The following is a 17402-nucleotide window of genomic DNA, read 5'->3' on the forward strand; positions in this document are numbered from 1 at the left end:
AGGGTTTGTTTATATCTCTTCCCCCAACATATTGCTTTTAGTTTAGAGCATCAAGCATATTTCGCTCCAACTTTAGAAAAAAAGTTTGAACAAGCATATAAATTAACTCTGTTACGGGATGAGGAGCCTTCCCTATCAGTTCTCAAGACTGAATTTATATGTTCTCTTTACTGCCCGTAATGGTATGTTTTCTTCATGCAAAAAGAAGTACATTTTCTTACCCCTCCAACAGACCGTGGACCCCACTAAATAAATTCAGCAGCAAGCTTCTGTGAGTTTAAAATAAAGAAGGTTGTTAATTTGCACATACTTACCCCAAAAATATGGAGATTAGATTAGATTCCCTGCAGTGTGGAAACAGGCCCTTCGGCCCAACAAGTCCACACCGCCCCTTGCAGCATCCCACCCAGACCCATCCCCCTATAACCCACACACACCCCTGAATACTATGGGCAATTTAGCATGGCCAATCCACCTAGTTAGCACATCTTTGGACTGTGGGAGGAAACCCACGCAGACACGGGGAGAATGTGCAAACTCCACACAGACAGTTACCTGAGGCTGGAATCGAACCCGGATACCTGGTGCTGTGAGGCTGCAGTGCTAACCACTGAGCCAAATAGCCATTCATCTGTCACACACACACATGAAGATTAGCTACAGATAAAAGTACTAAAGATGCTAATACAAATTACGGTTAACTCGTTCTCTGGGTTATAATTTGTGGTCTCCCATGAAGCATGCCTGGTTCATTTTTGGATTGTGTCAATGCTTTAAAATTGAAGTGAGGGCCTTTTAAAGTAAAGGTTTCTTAGTAAACTATTAAACTTCCCTTTAGTCAAATTTCTAGACTGTTGGTTTTTAGATATACTTTAACGAGAACAGGTTCTATCTTTAATTGCCTGATGTTGTTCCCAAGTCTGACTGTAAACTGGCTGAACTATTGTTCAGTGGCTTCATTGGAACTAACTCCAAAAAGCTTCTACCTGTTCCTTTAAGTAGAGCAAGAAAAACATGGTTGTATTACTTCTATATTCAAAATGTGGAAATTCGATAAAACCTAAATGTCAGTACACCAATGACCAGCTTACTTTGCAGGGGAATGTTTACTGGGGAACATTAAACATGTACCAGTAACCTCTTTTGTTCCCACTGTAATATTTTCTGTTTTCTGATGGCACCTCAAGAACCTTTGTTCCAAGTGGGGTTGAAAACACTTTGTATCACTAAAGATTATTATTTTTCTCATTGGAGCTTCTGATAGAAAAGGATTTATTTGTGCAAGAAACCTTTACAAAATTTTGCCCCATCCCCCTACATTTGTTAAGGCATGATAGACAGAATTCTGACTACAGCCTTCCCTGTTGATCTTTTGGTGAACCAACAGTTTCCTTTGATGTTTCTGGTGTTCTGCACTTGAAACATGTGGACATTCCATATCCTTTCCTTTTTAAAGTTGGGGCTTGATCTGCCTTGTCTGCTCTACTCTCTCCTTCTTGAGGCTATCTGTGTTCCATCTAATCTTTTCTTATCTGGCCCTTGCTGTTGGGAGTTACTATATCCAAATTTGTTCATTTAGGATTGTAGCTTTTGCCTAATCATAGCTGGTACAGTTGTCTGTGAGCAGGAGTTGATAAACATCATATGGGCCTTTACTATTAACTGGCCTTGTGTGAGAAGAATGCAAGACTTTGCCGGATGTTTTAACTAAATGACCAATTTTTCAAAGGCAATGTTCCACATCCTCCTCTTCAATCTTAGGAACAAATTGGAAATAATTTAGGCATTCAGATTTTTTTTCTGGGCTAAGCATATTTATGGAAACAATTGGTAAAGTAAAAAGTACATGAACTGAAGATGCTAGAAATCAGAAACAAGAAATTGTTGGAAAAACTCAGCAAGTCTGGCAGCATCCATGGGGCCAAAGCAGAGAAGATGTTTCTGGTCCAGTGATCCATCTTCAGAACCGGGTCTGGTGGGAGTTATAATGTCCAAATTTGTTCATGTATGAGGTTTTATGAGCTAATTCATCATAATCAGAAATGAAGCCTACACCGCTGCCTTTAAAAAGCCTTTGCTTTTAGGCTGTATGGAAGAGAGATTTTGAACCCATCCAGTAGGACTACATAAAAGATAAAATTCAGCAAAGTATTTTATTTAACATGACAATGTTCATGTTAACTCTCATAACATGGTAATCACGCTATCGATGAATACAACATTTGTTTACTGCAGCTAGCTATTATACACCAACATTATATTTCTCAGACATTTCTAATGAATGAGCTTACAGTAAGCTAATAGCTTACATCAGTAAACTATGATTTCAATGGCAAGTTATGCCTTAAATAATCGAGGGTAAGATGGCATTTGAGACCTTTATACCTTCAGGTCACATGCTATAATAAGGTGGTGATACCCTGAGCATGTCTGTTATATTAATACTGACATATTCACCATGAGATATAACACAAACAGTAGTTTAGTCTGTTTCAGGTTCCAAGTCCTTTACCTTTTCTGATCCTGAGGTGAGGCCCTGTTGCTCAGCCAATACCTTTAGTGTCCTGGGCTTCCATACTTTATAACATATATTTCCGTTCTACCTGTTTAGCTATGGTCTCTGCTATTTGTTTAAAGACATTAATTTTGGTCAAGTTTTCCTTTAGCATAAATGTTTTTATGCTGACAATAGCCATCTTATTATCTATTGTTAGAGTTGACAAAACCTATTGCTTCCCTTTTATTTTTGTTTCAACAGTATTTTGCTTTGTCATGGTCCATCCTCCTGCTAATTTTCCTTTAAAGTCAGATTTATCTCAATAACTCCAGTGGCCTTGTATTCCAGATTGCAACAAGAATTCAGGGACAATTAACTGGGAATTTAAAATGACAAGCAGCTGAGGCTCAGGTCAAGCTTGTGGACTCATTTGACTTCTCCAGTGACAGGATCCTGCCTTGTGAGCAATGAACAGTGTCATAAATTGAAAGAAGTACAAAAGATTGCTGCTCCATCTGTGAGGAATATTTATGGGCCTAGATGGTGGGAAGGGAGGAGGCTAAAAAAAGTGCATTGATGCATTTCCTGCACTTAATAGGAAGACAAATGTTTTCATTATTTTTGAGAAGGCTAGTATACAAGAATGGCATGTACTGCTGAAGTTGTAAAAGACATTTGGAATATTGTGAGCAGTTTTGAGCCGCGTATCTAAGGAAGGATGTGCTGGCCTTGGAATGGATTCGGATGAGATTCACAAGAATGACTCCAGAATGAAGTGCTTGTCATATGAAGAGCAGATGAGGACTCTTGGTCTGTACTTGGAGTTCTGAAGGATGAGGAGGATTCTGATTGAAACTTACAAAATACTGATTGGCCTAAATAGAGTGGATGTGGAGAATGTGTTTCCACTGACAGGATAGATGAGAACCAGAGAGGGTACAGCCTTAAACTGAAGGGATGACCCTTAAAAAGAGATGAGGAGGAATTTCTTCAGCCAGATGGTAGTGAATCTGTGGAACTCATTGCCACAAAAAGCTGTGGAGGCCAAGGCTTTGAGTGTAATTAATACAGAGATAGATTGATTAGTAAAGGGGTCAAAGGTTATGGGGACAAATCAGGAGAATGGTGTGTTCAGAAATGTATCAGCCATGATTGAATGCCGGAGCAGACTCAATGGGCCAATTGGCCTATTTCTGCTCCCATATCGTATGGTCTTACGGTAGTGATTGAAGAGTCGATCAGGATGTCAAGGGAAGAATGTTCCCTTCTGAATGCTGACAGGTAAGTATATCTTTGGTGGTGGTGAAAATTACAGAGGACCATCCATTGATTGCATCAGCTGATATTCTTGGAAAGAAAGACAAGAGGAATGATATCATGGTGCTGGTAGGAAGGGAGGGAGATTGAGTAGCTGTGTGAGAAATGGAAAACAAAAAAAACTTAACTAGTCATGTTAGAACTTTGCAGGAGATTCTAGCTTGTAAGTTAATCCTTTGTCAGTCTTTTAAACTCAAACTACTTTTGTGGAACACTTTATTAAGAGTAGATTTTATTTTAGTGTCAGAAATGTTAGATGTTGGAGGGGCTCAGTCTTTATAAATGATGAGCATCTGAACAATTGCCAATTCATCATCGAAGATCCCAGTTTTTTAAATTCAATCCACCATTGATTACATAGAAAATAATAACTGGTATATGTTTGTTAAATAAGCATATCTATCAAATCTAAATAAAAACGCATGCCCATTGTTTACAATGGATTTAATCAATGTCCTTAATGCTAATAAAGACACATCAACCCTAAATATGACACAAATTGCCATAAACAAAGTGAAACAGAGCTTGCAGTTCGGGTCATTAAGCGGTCATGCAACAAACCTAAAATTAAGCAAGTAAGCTTGTCAGTGAAGCACAATTGCTTCTGCAATCTGACAGGTTGCTGAGAACTAGACTGTGATCAGAGTCCCATGAAAGGACACTGCATGCAGTTGGTGGCAGCTTCTTACACCCTGCAGTTTATCCCAACAGATCGCAATAAGTGGTAATTTACAAATATTGATTTTTTTTTTGTTTAGGTAGCTGAAAGGCTGCAACTCGGTCTGTTGCTTCCTTCATTGTTTATCAATTGATGCTGGACAATTCAGTAATACTGCTGTACCCCACAACCTTAGAGGATTATCATAGAATTGTAAAACCCTGACACACAATTCGAAGAGCTTGATTCACGTTGTTGTTATCTCAGGAAAGATTCTGCTTGGTTCAAGCTCTTAGGAGAGCAGTTTCTTAGTAGAAATATTGAAGAGATTGTGTTTGGCACTCAACTTTTGCAGCTGCCTCCATCACAATGTAGTTTTTTGAGGATAGTGGGATTTTTTTCAGAATTGTGTGCTATTGCTCAGACTGTGGTGTTATTGGTCTACTTTTTAGAAATACCCTGTTATACAATCAATATTGTTCTTTAAGGAATAAAGTTATCTTTCACATTCATACCATTCTTGTGAGAGGAAACTGTTTGTTCTCATTCAAAAATCAGTTGACTGATCACTTTTGTAAAATATTTAGCATTTTTGTTCTCCCCATGCCACACATTTTGAATCTAAAGTGAACTTTTCTGCACTTCAGGACTTAGCTGAAGCAGAAAGGTGCATAAGTTGTGCATTTCTCAGGTAAGTCAGAACATCTGTGAATTTTCCTAAATTGCCAACCAAAGAGCACTGATGGCTTCCCCAGCAAACTAAAGCTGTCAGGATCAGGAGATCAGGGACAGAAAAAATAATGCTTCCTCCTGAGCCAGGAGGAACAGGAGTGCCCCTCATTTCATTCACATGAACCTCTGTCCTCTCCTTAGAAACTAGCACTGGATCTAAACTGAAGAGTTTGTACTGTATTCGGTATTTACACACACCTGTTGTATTTAAGGTGAATGATCACCCAACAGGTCAGATGTTTCATTTGTTTCTTTTTCCTTTCATCTTTTTCCCACAGGAATCCCCTTTCCCAAGAACTTTCTTCAGATTTGCAAGAAGATTCTGTGTCGACTCTTTCGAGTCTTCGTCCATGTTTACATTCATCACTTTGATCGGCTTGGCACCATGGGAGCAGAAGCACATGTTAATACCTGCTATAAACACTTTTATTACTTTGTAACAGAATTTAACCTTGTAGACCGCAAGGAATTAGAACCTTTGGTATGTACTACTCTTAAGCATCTTTTGCATGTTCCATTATTAATTTAAAAAGCATTAATTCATATCTAAAGAAGGTAAAAATAACTTAAGTAGATCAAGTTGCTCGTGTCAAGTACCATTTCAACCTCCTCTGACTGACATATCGTCCTCCAAAACAGCTGTTTCATCCCAATGGAAGTATTGAGAAGAACAGAAAAAAAAATCACTTTGCTAACTTATAAGTGGATGTATTAAAAAAATGAAAACATTCCATAAGTATAATTTTTAACTAATAGAAATACAGATTAAATGGCCAGATATTTCTCTATGGAAACTGATTGGGATTACAAAGTGAGAACAAGCATTTTGGAATATTTTGAGGATGTCATCTGTATAAATTTTCATTTTCTCTACCCCTTCTCAGTTCTATCCTTTTTTGCTTCAAGAATTTGTGGTCTTGTTTAATTGTTGGTATGTATCACTTTCAATGTAATCAAATCATTACATTTTGCATTACAAGACATTGATGAATGGGACATACAAAGAACTATACAGCACAGGATCAAACCCTTTGGCTCTCCAAGCCTGCGCTGACACATTTTGCCCTTCCATACCAAAACAATCTTCAGTTACAGGATCCATATCCCTCTATTCCCTTCCTATTCATGTATTCATCCAGGTGCTTCTTGAATGCTGCTATTATGTTTGCTTTCACCACCTCCTCTGGCAGTGCATTGACCCCTCCACCCTGAGATAAAGCCTCATATTTTCCATAATGTAGTTAATGTACTGAAAGGCCCCCTTCACTTCACAAGAAAATGAGACGAGTTGTTTTCTGAATTAGCCATCACTTCCCCAAACTCAGCACTTTTCGTGTCAGTTTCATTTGCTTCCTTGGCTTGAATTCAATTACTCAGATCCTCCTTGTCCTACTGACCTTCCAGCCTCATTTATTCCATGTCTAAGTTTGCCTTTTTTCATCCCCATAACATTGCAAGGCTTCTAAGATCTACTGTTGAACTCTTTGTCCACTTCTTTATCATCTCCAAACCAAACAAATCCAAGGGTCTCCAGATTAGTCTTAATTTCTGCCCTCCCTTTCTTCTTTTAAGATCTCCCTTAAATCCAGCTCTTAGAATAAACATTTTATTTGCCTCACATATAACACATTGTAGAGCACAGCATGTCAGGCAGCATCAGAGGAGCAGGAAAGTTGACGTTTTGGGTCAGGACCCTTCTTCAGAAATGGGGAAAGGAGCTCCAAAATAAATAGAGAGAGGAGGGGTGGGCTGGGGAAGGTAGGTGTGATGGTGACAGGTGAGTGCAGGTAGGCAGAGGTGGGGATTGGCCAGTGAGGTGGGAGGAACGGATAGGTGGGAGAGAAGATGGACAGGTTGTGTCAGGTCAAGGAGGTGGGGATGAGAGGGAGGGTTGGGAGATTTTGAAGCTCATAAAGCCCACATTGAGACCATTGGGTTATAGGCTCCCAAGGTGGAATATGAGATGCTGCTTCTCCAGTTTCCAGGTGGCGTCATTGTGACACTGTGTTATCTCTGATTCCAGTATTGGCAGTTCTTACTATCTCTGATTTTATATGCCTCATCTCATTGTCACATGATCAGGATCCATTTGTCTTAAGTTATTTTGAAGGACCCTGCGTTGATTTCTTCTACTTTTAAAGTTGCTATATTAAGAACTTTTGAAAGAGTGAAGGGGCTTAGCCACAAATGTTTGTTATTCCCTAAAAACAATAATGTTGTAAACTAAAGGTAGTATACTGCTGTTTTTCCTTAGTCTCATTGCTTTCTTCCATTGGACAGAAGGAAGCCATTTAGCTCCCAAGCTTGTACCACAATTCAGTGAGATCATGACTGATTTGCAGTCTATCCTTTTAAAGTAAGATAGCCAAGACACAGTGGAAGAACCTGGGATTCTGTATTCAATCCTGTGGGGGAAATAGACAGGCGTAGATTTGTCAACTTCTTGCAACAGAAATGCAAAAAACTGACAATTCAATATCTTCAGGATTTGGGTTCCTGTTTGTGCTCCTCACTGTTAGGCAATGAAAATGGATATTTGTGTCAGATCTGAATATTCCTAATGTATAACAACATCTGAACTTTGTGTTACTGTTACTTTCTAACTGTGATTGTGGACCCTATTTTACCCTTCCCACCCCAACACCCCCGTGCAATCTATTTTTACAAAGATACAAGTGGACCCAACAACGTTAAATGAACAGAGAAATGAAACAATGTTTAACGGTTTACACAAGATGCAAAAATGAAACAAAATCTCTCCATTTCTGAAAAAGAAACATGACAGCATTTGGTTGCTTTGATTTATTTAACAAAATGAAATTGTGTTATTTTAAGGCAGGTGATTGCATTCAGTACTGTTAACCAATTTGTCAAATTCGCCAGTACAAAATGAGTTTGTGACTCAGTCCTGTGCATCTGTCACACAGTAGACATTTGGTGGATCTAAGCAATTGTTCAATCAGTGCAAGGCAAAGTAATGTCCAAGTAAAGCAAACAAGTATATGATACTTAATTGCTGTGAATTAATTTGTATAGACTAGGTAGTTTGCATCAGGACAGCATAATCTTCTTTTCAATTTAGAGATTAGAATGCAGCAATACAAATAAGATTCCTCCATATGGTGCATCTTTCAAATTATTTATTCCCTACTCATTTGTCTACAAGGTTAAGCCTGGAAGGAGCTGACTTGATGGACAAAGATAGTTTAATATTTCAGGTTGAAGATGTTATTACAGGGAAATAGCTAATTGATAGTTAAACCAAAACACAAGTTCCAACCTGTTATGATGGGAGTAGAGATTTCCTTCTAATAATTGCTTCCAAAACACCCAGAGGAGCTTGTCATTCCCCTTGTATTCAGTTAAAGTAGTGGTTAAAAGAAAATTCCTGATATCCACTTTACAAGTAACTAGAAATAACTTATTTATTTAACTCAACAATGAACAAATTAACAAAATTACTAACAAACTAATACTTCCCCCCATTTGATTACTAACTACTGACTAATTTGTCTAAATCCTACTGGAATGCTGTTCAAATAAAGCCAAGTCTCACTAATATAAACTCAATAAATAAGAAACAATAAATTAACACTTCATCTCTCCAAGTTCACACAGACTATCTTCTGGAATATTCTGTCTTCACCAGTCTCTTAACAAACCTTTCTTCCATTAATTCGGCTGTCAGGGATGTTTTATCTCTATAGTTTCTTCAATGAGGACTTTGAGTTAAAATACCGTGGTAACTTTGACTAATTAATGGGCTTTCTGTGAAAGCTGAATGGTCCTAACTCTGGCAGGTGGTGGTTCACTCTCTCACACTCATGGCACTTGACTGTCTCTAAGTTTCCACGTGCTGTTGTCTTATATATCTGTAATGACATACGGTGATTCAGGTTGTCAGTACCATTAGACTTAAATTCATTTGGCTTTTTGTATCTAGGTGATTTGTTTAAATTAATTGGCCAAATTAAAACTTGTTGTCTCGGAAAAACAAATGCTTCTTGGGTGTTTTACACAAAATGTTTCTATTTGGGCACTCTCCGTATACCTGCATTTATTAACTTCCAAGCACAGTCAAAACACAAGGTGTTAAAGGAACCACGGCACTCTTTATCCCACCATCATTTTTACCAACAAATTCTAACTTGCTGTCTTCCAGTTCATGAATACTGTACCCAACTTCATAACAAAACTTCCAAAATTTCTTCTCTACGTCTTAGCCTTTTCTTAAGTTCTAACGTAAGGCTGACTCTTTGGCTAAATATCAATCTCGTTGAGATTCACAGTGGATTTCTCTCCATGAGACCTAGCAAGTTTTCTTGCTGTATCTTACAAAATTCACCTAACTAACTACCCATGTGCAATTCTTGTCTCATTCTACCACTCACCCGACCTACAACAACCTGCTGCTTTAAAACTATTCTGGAATGGATTGGCATCCGTGGTGCTGACAGCATCTTTAAAGTGCTGTCACACGCCCGGACAATCACTTATTCTGGAGCTGCCCTGGACAGCTCCTGATATTTTCCTGAGACATTGCTGAATAGTGGAAATTGGTACCTTAGTTTATGAACAGGGATCTGGAGCCACCCATGTCAGTGTGGTTTTAGCTGTCTGGAGGCATGAACAGTGTTGTAGGAATACCTGGCTCCACCAGTGTAAGTGACACCATCTTTATTGTGACATCTCACACTCACTGTATCTCTATTGTACTCAACTTCCACCAAAGCATATACTCTACCACTCTCACGGTTGTATGCAATATCTTCCCCTAGTTGCTCTTACTCTTTCCAACTCTCACACAATTAACCCTACATTGCCTCTTCTCTGCCTACTCACTCATTTGTGCAAGCCTTCCCTCCTCCTCCCCCCCCCCGCCCCCACCACCACCACCAACCTTTACCCTTGCATTAACAGTAACAACTGTGGCACCCACTTTCATCTCTTTTAATACCTGCGTCCTCCCAACATGCCCACCGCCCACCCCCCCCCCCCCAACCCACGCCCCAGGAGGAATACAGCCCACAACAGGGCAGGAAGAGTCAAAATGGTTAGTGGGCTCTTCAACATTTGGCTCCTCACCTCTTACAAGGGGAAGACTTGACCCTGAAAGACCTGAGCAACTGACTGACCATGTCCAAGCCTCTGGAATGGTCTTGGAGGATGCCCTTAACTCACTACACCAGGATCCCTAACTGAAAACTTGTCTCCCTTGTTTTGACTGAGGACTGCTGACAACCACGCCAAGCTTCCTAACTTTGTGTCTGTGCTGGAAATGGCCTGGAAATACAGTAGGCCAATGAGCTTGGTATCTCTGACTGAGGGCCAAAGTACAAAAAGGCAAGGAAAGGCAAAGCAGAGCAGGAACATAATGAATGTTAGGAATAGATAGGTTCAATTTGAATTAACGTTAAGAGTGCAAATGAAGAACTCTGAAATGCAGCTTCATCCAGCTCACAAGCTATGTGTCCCTGACTGCTAAGTGTCCTTGCAGCTGAATTGCAATAATAGTTACTAGTACTTCCCGCAGTGCAGCAATGAGGTACAGAAGCACATTGTATGTGGTTCGGAAGTGTGTCATGAAGGGCCAATAAAAGCTGGCAGTTGTCAGACTCATATGTCTGTGGCCATGAGTTCATGTGGCCAATGCTGAGTTGGTGCAAATCCTTGGCATCAAGTAGCGAGGTAGAGTTGCCAGATACCTATTCTGACTTACATTTCGAGAATTGTCAATGTCTATTTTGCTTGCAATGGATGGTAGAATAGAAAGCTACATATTAATGAAGCAAGATTTGCAGTTTATCAGGTCATTAACAAGCAGTAATGCACTCAACAGGCAACTTGCCGCTGCCTGCCAAGAAGCTCCTCACAACATCCAGAACTTAATTGAAAAATTCAATGAGCTAGTCCCGAGCTAGGTCTCATTGGATTCTTGCATGACTGTGCCAGATTTTCCATCATAGCCCATTTCAATCAGTCCCCTTTGAAATTCTGCCTGTTAAGAAGAATGTACTGATCTTCTGACAGTGTGGCAGGTCCTTGGTGCTGACCCTCCAGTCGTGCAGTACATCCTCAGTACTGACCCTCCAACAATCCTGATCCTCTGTTGTAATGAAACTCTGATTAAGGTTAAACGATAAAGATGTTGTTCCCTTGTTATATTATGCTGGTCTGTTTAAGTGTCTTGTCCATTTCTGCTACTGTATGGCTATTAAGCACTGATTAGTAGGATTCGGATTCAACTGTAAGGTATTTGAGTGTATGTTATAACTGTCATTTCAATTTCTGATTAATTTGGATTGTCTCCATTTAATTTGACATTTCTCTCTTTGTCTTTGAATAAGAATTCACTTGAAGGGAATCATCGGAATAGAATTCATCATGTTTTATTATTAAATGGTTAAAAATCTTATAAAACAGCTTTCAAGAATCTACTCTTCTGTGAGATTAATTCTTACCCTGCTGTATAAAGCAGAAGTTCTAATGATATAGTTAGTACAGATTCTAATCACCATCAGCATGACATTCTCCAATATTACATCATTAAATTCCCTACATCAACATCCTTGGGGCTTACATTGACCATGAACTTAACTAGCCCAATTACATAAATACAGTGGAGAGATGAGCAAGTGAGTGGCCAAGAATTCTGTATTGAATCATTCACCCCTGTCTCCATAAAGCCTTCCCACCACTTAAAGGCACAACTACAGGTAAACACCACCCATTGCCTGGATGAGAGCAGTTCCAACGGTTAATAAGCTTGACACCATCCAGCTGATTTGATCAATACCTGATCCACTATCTTGTACATTCATTATCTCCACCACCGTGCACTGTATGTAGAGCAAAGTTCACTGTGTACAAGATACATTGCAGCAACTAACTGAGCTCTCTTCAACAACACCATCCAAATCCACAATCTCTACTACCTAGAAGAACAAGCCCACTGACAGATGGGAACACCACTTCAAGTTCCTCTCCAAATGTTACACTATGCTGAGTCAGAAATATCACACTGCCCATGCGTCAAAATCCTGTAGTTTCCTTCCTAAAAGCACTGTAGGTGTACCTACACCACATGGAAAGCAGTGGGTTCAAAAACATAGCTTATTAATACCTTCTCAAGGGTAATTATGAGTAGGCTGTGATTGCTGGTCCACCTTATGAATGACTAAAGGAAAAAAAATACAGAACTTAATGCAGCTTATTTTGATAAAAGTCTGTCAATTCACATTGACCTTGATTACGTGGACTGCTTCGTATCAGTAAGAAGTGATTTACAAACCTCTATCAAACTGTAGAAAGTTTTCTGCATGTCTGACTTCAGGTTAAGTGGATTTAGTTGCCTCCAGCAAATACTTTAATTATGTGGTTCTGACAAAATTAGATGAGAGCATATTAATAAGTCTTCAGGCCCACACTGCTGAACTCTTGCACTTTAGCAATTATAAAGCCCTGTTTCAGCATCTAAATCACTTGTGGTCTGTTATTCAGACAAGCTGTTCTTAAAAAAAAGACAAACTGAATTGATTTTACTTAAGTAGCATCAAAAAGATAGGTGTGACTCAGAATATTCAGCTATTTTGCATTCTTATTGACTTTACGTATAGTTCACAAGAACATACTAACGTGTTAAATAGGTTCAGGAGTAGATCATTCAGCCCTTTAAGTCTTCTCCACCATTCAGTAATAACATTGCTGATCTGTTGTAGCCTCAAATCAACTTTCCTTTCTGCTTTCCACAACCCTTGAGACCCTTGTCAATTGAGCATCTGTTTACCTTGGCCTTGACTAAATTCAAAGGCCTAGCTTCCACTGCTTTCTGGGAAAAGGAATTCCACAGACTATTGACCCTCTGAGAGGGTCAGTCAGCCTTCGATTGGAAATTTATAGCTTTTAAGCTGTTTCTTTCAGTTTTAGAATGCTCACAAGGGAGTATGCATCTTGTCAAGCTCCACTCCCAGGATGTTACATGCTTTACCAAGATCATTTCTCATTCTTCTAAACTCCAATTATTACAGACTGAATGTTTTTTATTCATTCATGGGATGTGGGCATCGCCAGATAAGGCAGCACTTTTTGCTCATACCTAATTGGCCGACGGGCAGTTAAGAGTCAACGACATTGCTGTGAACCTGGAGCCACATGTAAGCCAAACCAGGTTAGGATGGCAGTTCCTTTCCTAAAGGACTTTAGTAAACCAGATGGATTTTTCCAACAAATGGCAATTGATTCATGATCATCATTAGACTCTCAATTCCAGGTTTTTGCTTTTTTTAAATTGAATTTAAATTCAGGATTTTGAACCTGGGTCCCCAGAACATTACCTGGGTCTCTGGATTAACAGTCCAGTGATAATACCACTAGGCCATTGCCTCCCCCGAGCCTACTGAACCTTTCCTCAAAGTATTACCCTCATCCCAGTAAACAGTCGAGTGTACCTTTTCTGAAATACTTCAAATGCAGTTATGTGAGATATGGAAACTCACCATCCGGTGTGTGTGATAGTGAGACTTGCTGACTAGTATGTGAAACTGAGAGGGCTGAGTGTGTGTTGAGAATCACCGCCTGGTAGTAGATTCGAGGAGGAGGCTGTTTTGGTTTCGTGCCTGACCAGGAAGAGTTTGCAAACTCTGCAATTTAAGAATATAGAATTTACTTCTTTGTATTCTGAACATCTAAAATTGTGGCCAAGTGAAGGGTAGACATTTTAAGGGTTGTACTTAGATCTGGTTCTTGCAAGCCTTGTAAGATAAATGATAGGCATTAAGCTCTCCCAGCAGAGTACAAGCAGTGAGAATGTGCGAATGCTGGGAATTGAGCTAAGTGTGGGAGTTTTTATGCAAGTCTAAGTCCCCTAATAGTTAAAGGACAGAGTTGACAGTCAGTGGAATGGTAAATTCCTCCTGTCTGACATGGGAGATCAGGGAGCAGTCGACTTTCCCCAGCGACAATGTATGCAGCTCTTAACAGATAGTTTAGATCAGTTGGAGAGGCAGTTGAGACACTGAGGAGCATACTGCAGGCAGACAGTGTGATGAATAGTAGCTTTAGAGAGGTGGTCACACCGCTGGTACAAGCAAGTAGATGTGTGACTTCCAGGAGAGATAGGTAGATAGTGCAGGAGTCTCCTGTGGCAATGTCCCTCTCAAACAAGTATACCGTTTTAGATACTGTTGGGGGGAATAGCCTGTCAGAGGAAAATGGCAGTGAAAGTCAAGTCTTTGGCACCATGACTATTTTTTCTATTAAGTGGAGTATGCCAAAGTCCAAGCCGGCAATTGCGATAGGGACTGTATAATCAGGGGCACAGACAAGCATTTATGTGACTGTGAATGAGACTTCAGGATTGTGTGTTTCCTCTGTAGTGCCAGGATCAAGGATGGCTCAGATTGGTTGCGGCAAATTCTCAAAGGGGAGTGAGCTTGCAGAGGTTGTTGTGCAGTGACATAATTAGAGGAAAGAATGACGTTCTGCAGAGGGATTATAGGAGTTAGGCAAGTGGTTAAAAAGCAGGACCTCAGAAGTAATAATTTCTGGATTATTGCTGATGCCACGTGCTATTGTGAGTAGGAATACAAGGATGGGGCAGAATATCATGTGGCCGAGGAGCAGATGCAGGGGGCAGGAATTCAAATTTTTGGATCATTGGGATCTCTTCTAGGCCAGACGTGACCTGTAGAAAAAGAATGGTTTCCAACTGAACTGGAGCGGAATATGCTAGTGCTACTTATGAAGCTTTAAACTAGTCTGGCTGGGGAATAGGACCGTAAGCAGTAGTGAGAAAAGAGAGAAGTTTGAGGCTTGTTTAGAAATTAAAGGAAAGAAGCTACATAGACAAGGCAGGCAAGAGCATGGCAGAGAACGAGGTAACACTGTGAAATAAACTGCATTTATTTCGATGCAAGAAGCCTGACAGGTAAGGCAGATGATCTCAGGGTATGGATGGGAACACGGGAGAAGATATCATAGCTATTACAGAAACATGGCTAAGGGAGGGACAGGACTGGAAACTCCATGTCCTGGGATATAGATGCCATAGGAAGGGCAGAATGGGAGTTAAGAGGAGGAGGAGTGGCATTTTTGTTAGGGAAAACATCACGGTAATACTTAGGATATTCCTGGGGGATTGTACAGTGAACCAAAAGGGTGGAACTGTGAAATACCAAGAGGATGATATTGATGGGATTGTACTGTCAGCAATTCCCCCCACCCAATAGACAGCAGGAAATTGAACAGCAAATATGTAGGGAGATTTCAGATATCTATAAGAATAATAGGGTTGTAATGGTAGCAGATTTTAACTTTCCAAACATAGACTGGGATTACCATACTGTTAAGGACTTGGATGTGGACGAATTTGAATTTGTTAAGCATGCTCAAGAAAATTTTCTTCATCAAAATATAGATGTACCTAATAGAGGAGGAGCAAAATTCGTCCTTCTCTTGGAAATTAAGGCAGGGCAACCGACTGAGGTGTTAGTGGGGGAGCACTTTGGGACCAGTGTTCAAATTCTGTTAGTTCTAAAATAATCATGAATAAGGATAGATCTGGTCTAAAAATTAAAGTTCTAAATTAGAGTAGGGCCAACTTTGATAGTATTGGACAGGAACTTTCAGAAGTTGTTTGAATAGGCTGTTAGCAGGTAAAGGGAAAATTGGCAAGTCAGAGGCTTTCAAAAGCAAGATAGTGAGATGTTCCCATTAGTGTGAAGGGCAAGGCTGGTGGGAGTAGGGAACACTGAATGACTGTAGATATTGAGGCTCTGGTCAAGGCAAAGATGGAGGCATATGTCAGGTATGGACAGCTGGGATCACACAAATCCCTGGAGTATGAGGACATTAGGAGTATACTTAAGAGGGAAATCAGGAGGGCAGAAAGGGGACATGAGATAGATTTGGCAAATAAGGTTAACGAGAATCAAAACGATCCAAATACATTCAGGGATAAAGAGGAATTGAGGAGATAATAGCAAATGGAACCACAGGAGATGGGTAAGATACTAAACAAATATTTCATGTCAGTATTTACTGTGGAGGAAGCCATTGGAAGCTAGGGAACTTCGGGAAATGAATAGTAAAGTTGTGAAAAGAGTCCACACTACAAAAGAGGAGGTGCTAGAAGTCTTAAAACACATCATGTTAGATAAATCCCCAAGACCTGATCAGGTATATCGCAGAACATTGTGGGAAGCTAGGGAAGAAATTGCAGGGCCCCTAGGAGGGAGATTTGTACCATCAGCAGCCGTGGATGAGGTGCCAGTGTGCCATTATTTAGGAAAGGCTGCAGGGAAAAGCCAGGGAACTATGGACCTAGGGGTGCAGGTCCAGAGTTCCTTGAAAGTGCATCACAGGTAGACAAGGTGGTGAAGAAGGCATTTGGCATGCTTGCCTTCACTGATCAGAGCATTGAGTAGAGGAGTTTGGACTTAATGTTGCAGGTGTATAAGAAATTGGTAGGCCACTTTTGGAGTACTGCATGCAATTCTGGTTAACTTGTTATTGGAAGGATATTACTGAATTGGAAAGGATGCAGAAAAGATTTACAAGCATGTTATTGAGACTATAAGAAAAAGCTGGATAGGCTGGGACTTGTATCATGCGAGTATATGAAGCTGAGGGGTGACCTAGGAGTTCATAAAATCATGAGAGAATTGATAAGGTGTATAGCCAAGGTCTGCTCCATAATGTATGGGGAGTCCAGAATTAGAGGGCATAGGTTTAGGGTGAGGGGGGGGAAGATTTACATGAGGGGCTATTTTTTCTACGCAGAGGATGATGTGTATATGGGATGAACTGCCAAACGAAGTGGTAGAGGTGAGTACAGTTACAACATTTAAAAGACAGGAACATGGATAGGAAAGAGGGATATGGATCAAACGCAACAAATGGGACCAGATAAGTTTGGGAAATCTGGTGGCATGGATGAGTTGGCCTGAAGGGTCTGTTTCTGTGCTATATGACTATGATTCTACATTCTATCATCTCTCTTCATGTTAAATACCAATACAAAGCTGTTTGTTGTTTGTTGTTTGTTGTCATGTGGGAGCCACGCCAACTATCATGGAATATTCCATATCGATGATGGTTTATTTATCTCTACTGCTCAGTCCATGATGCCTGCTTTATAGCAGTTAATTCTATAAAATTGAATTTGCAGTAGCTAACTATTAGCAATGATTGATGGGGGAG

At 40.0% G+C, this 17402-nt stretch overlaps 1 protein-coding gene across 3 annotated transcripts in view; it reads left to right on the forward strand.

Moving 5' to 3' along the window:
- Positions 1-17402, forward strand: part of LOC125450739 (MOB kinase activator 3B) — a 131916-nt gene that overhangs the window by 106323 nt on the left and 8191 nt on the right. For 2 of the 3 annotated variants that reach the window (XM_048526828.2, XM_048526827.2), the window contains exon 3: positions 5483-5685. The exons of the other annotated variant lie outside the window; for it this stretch is intronic. In XM_048526828.2, the coding sequence (XP_048382785.1) occupies positions 5483-5685 (203 nt within the window). The remainder of the gene's footprint in view (positions 1-5482; positions 5686-17402) is intronic. 3 annotated transcript variants of the gene reach the window in all.

This window comes from Stegostoma tigrinum, chromosome 3 (genome assembly GCF_030684315.1).
Source record: "Stegostoma tigrinum isolate sSteTig4 chromosome 3, sSteTig4.hap1, whole genome shotgun sequence".
Classification (NCBI taxonomy): domain Eukaryota; kingdom Metazoa; phylum Chordata; class Chondrichthyes; order Orectolobiformes; family Stegostomatidae; genus Stegostoma; species Stegostoma tigrinum.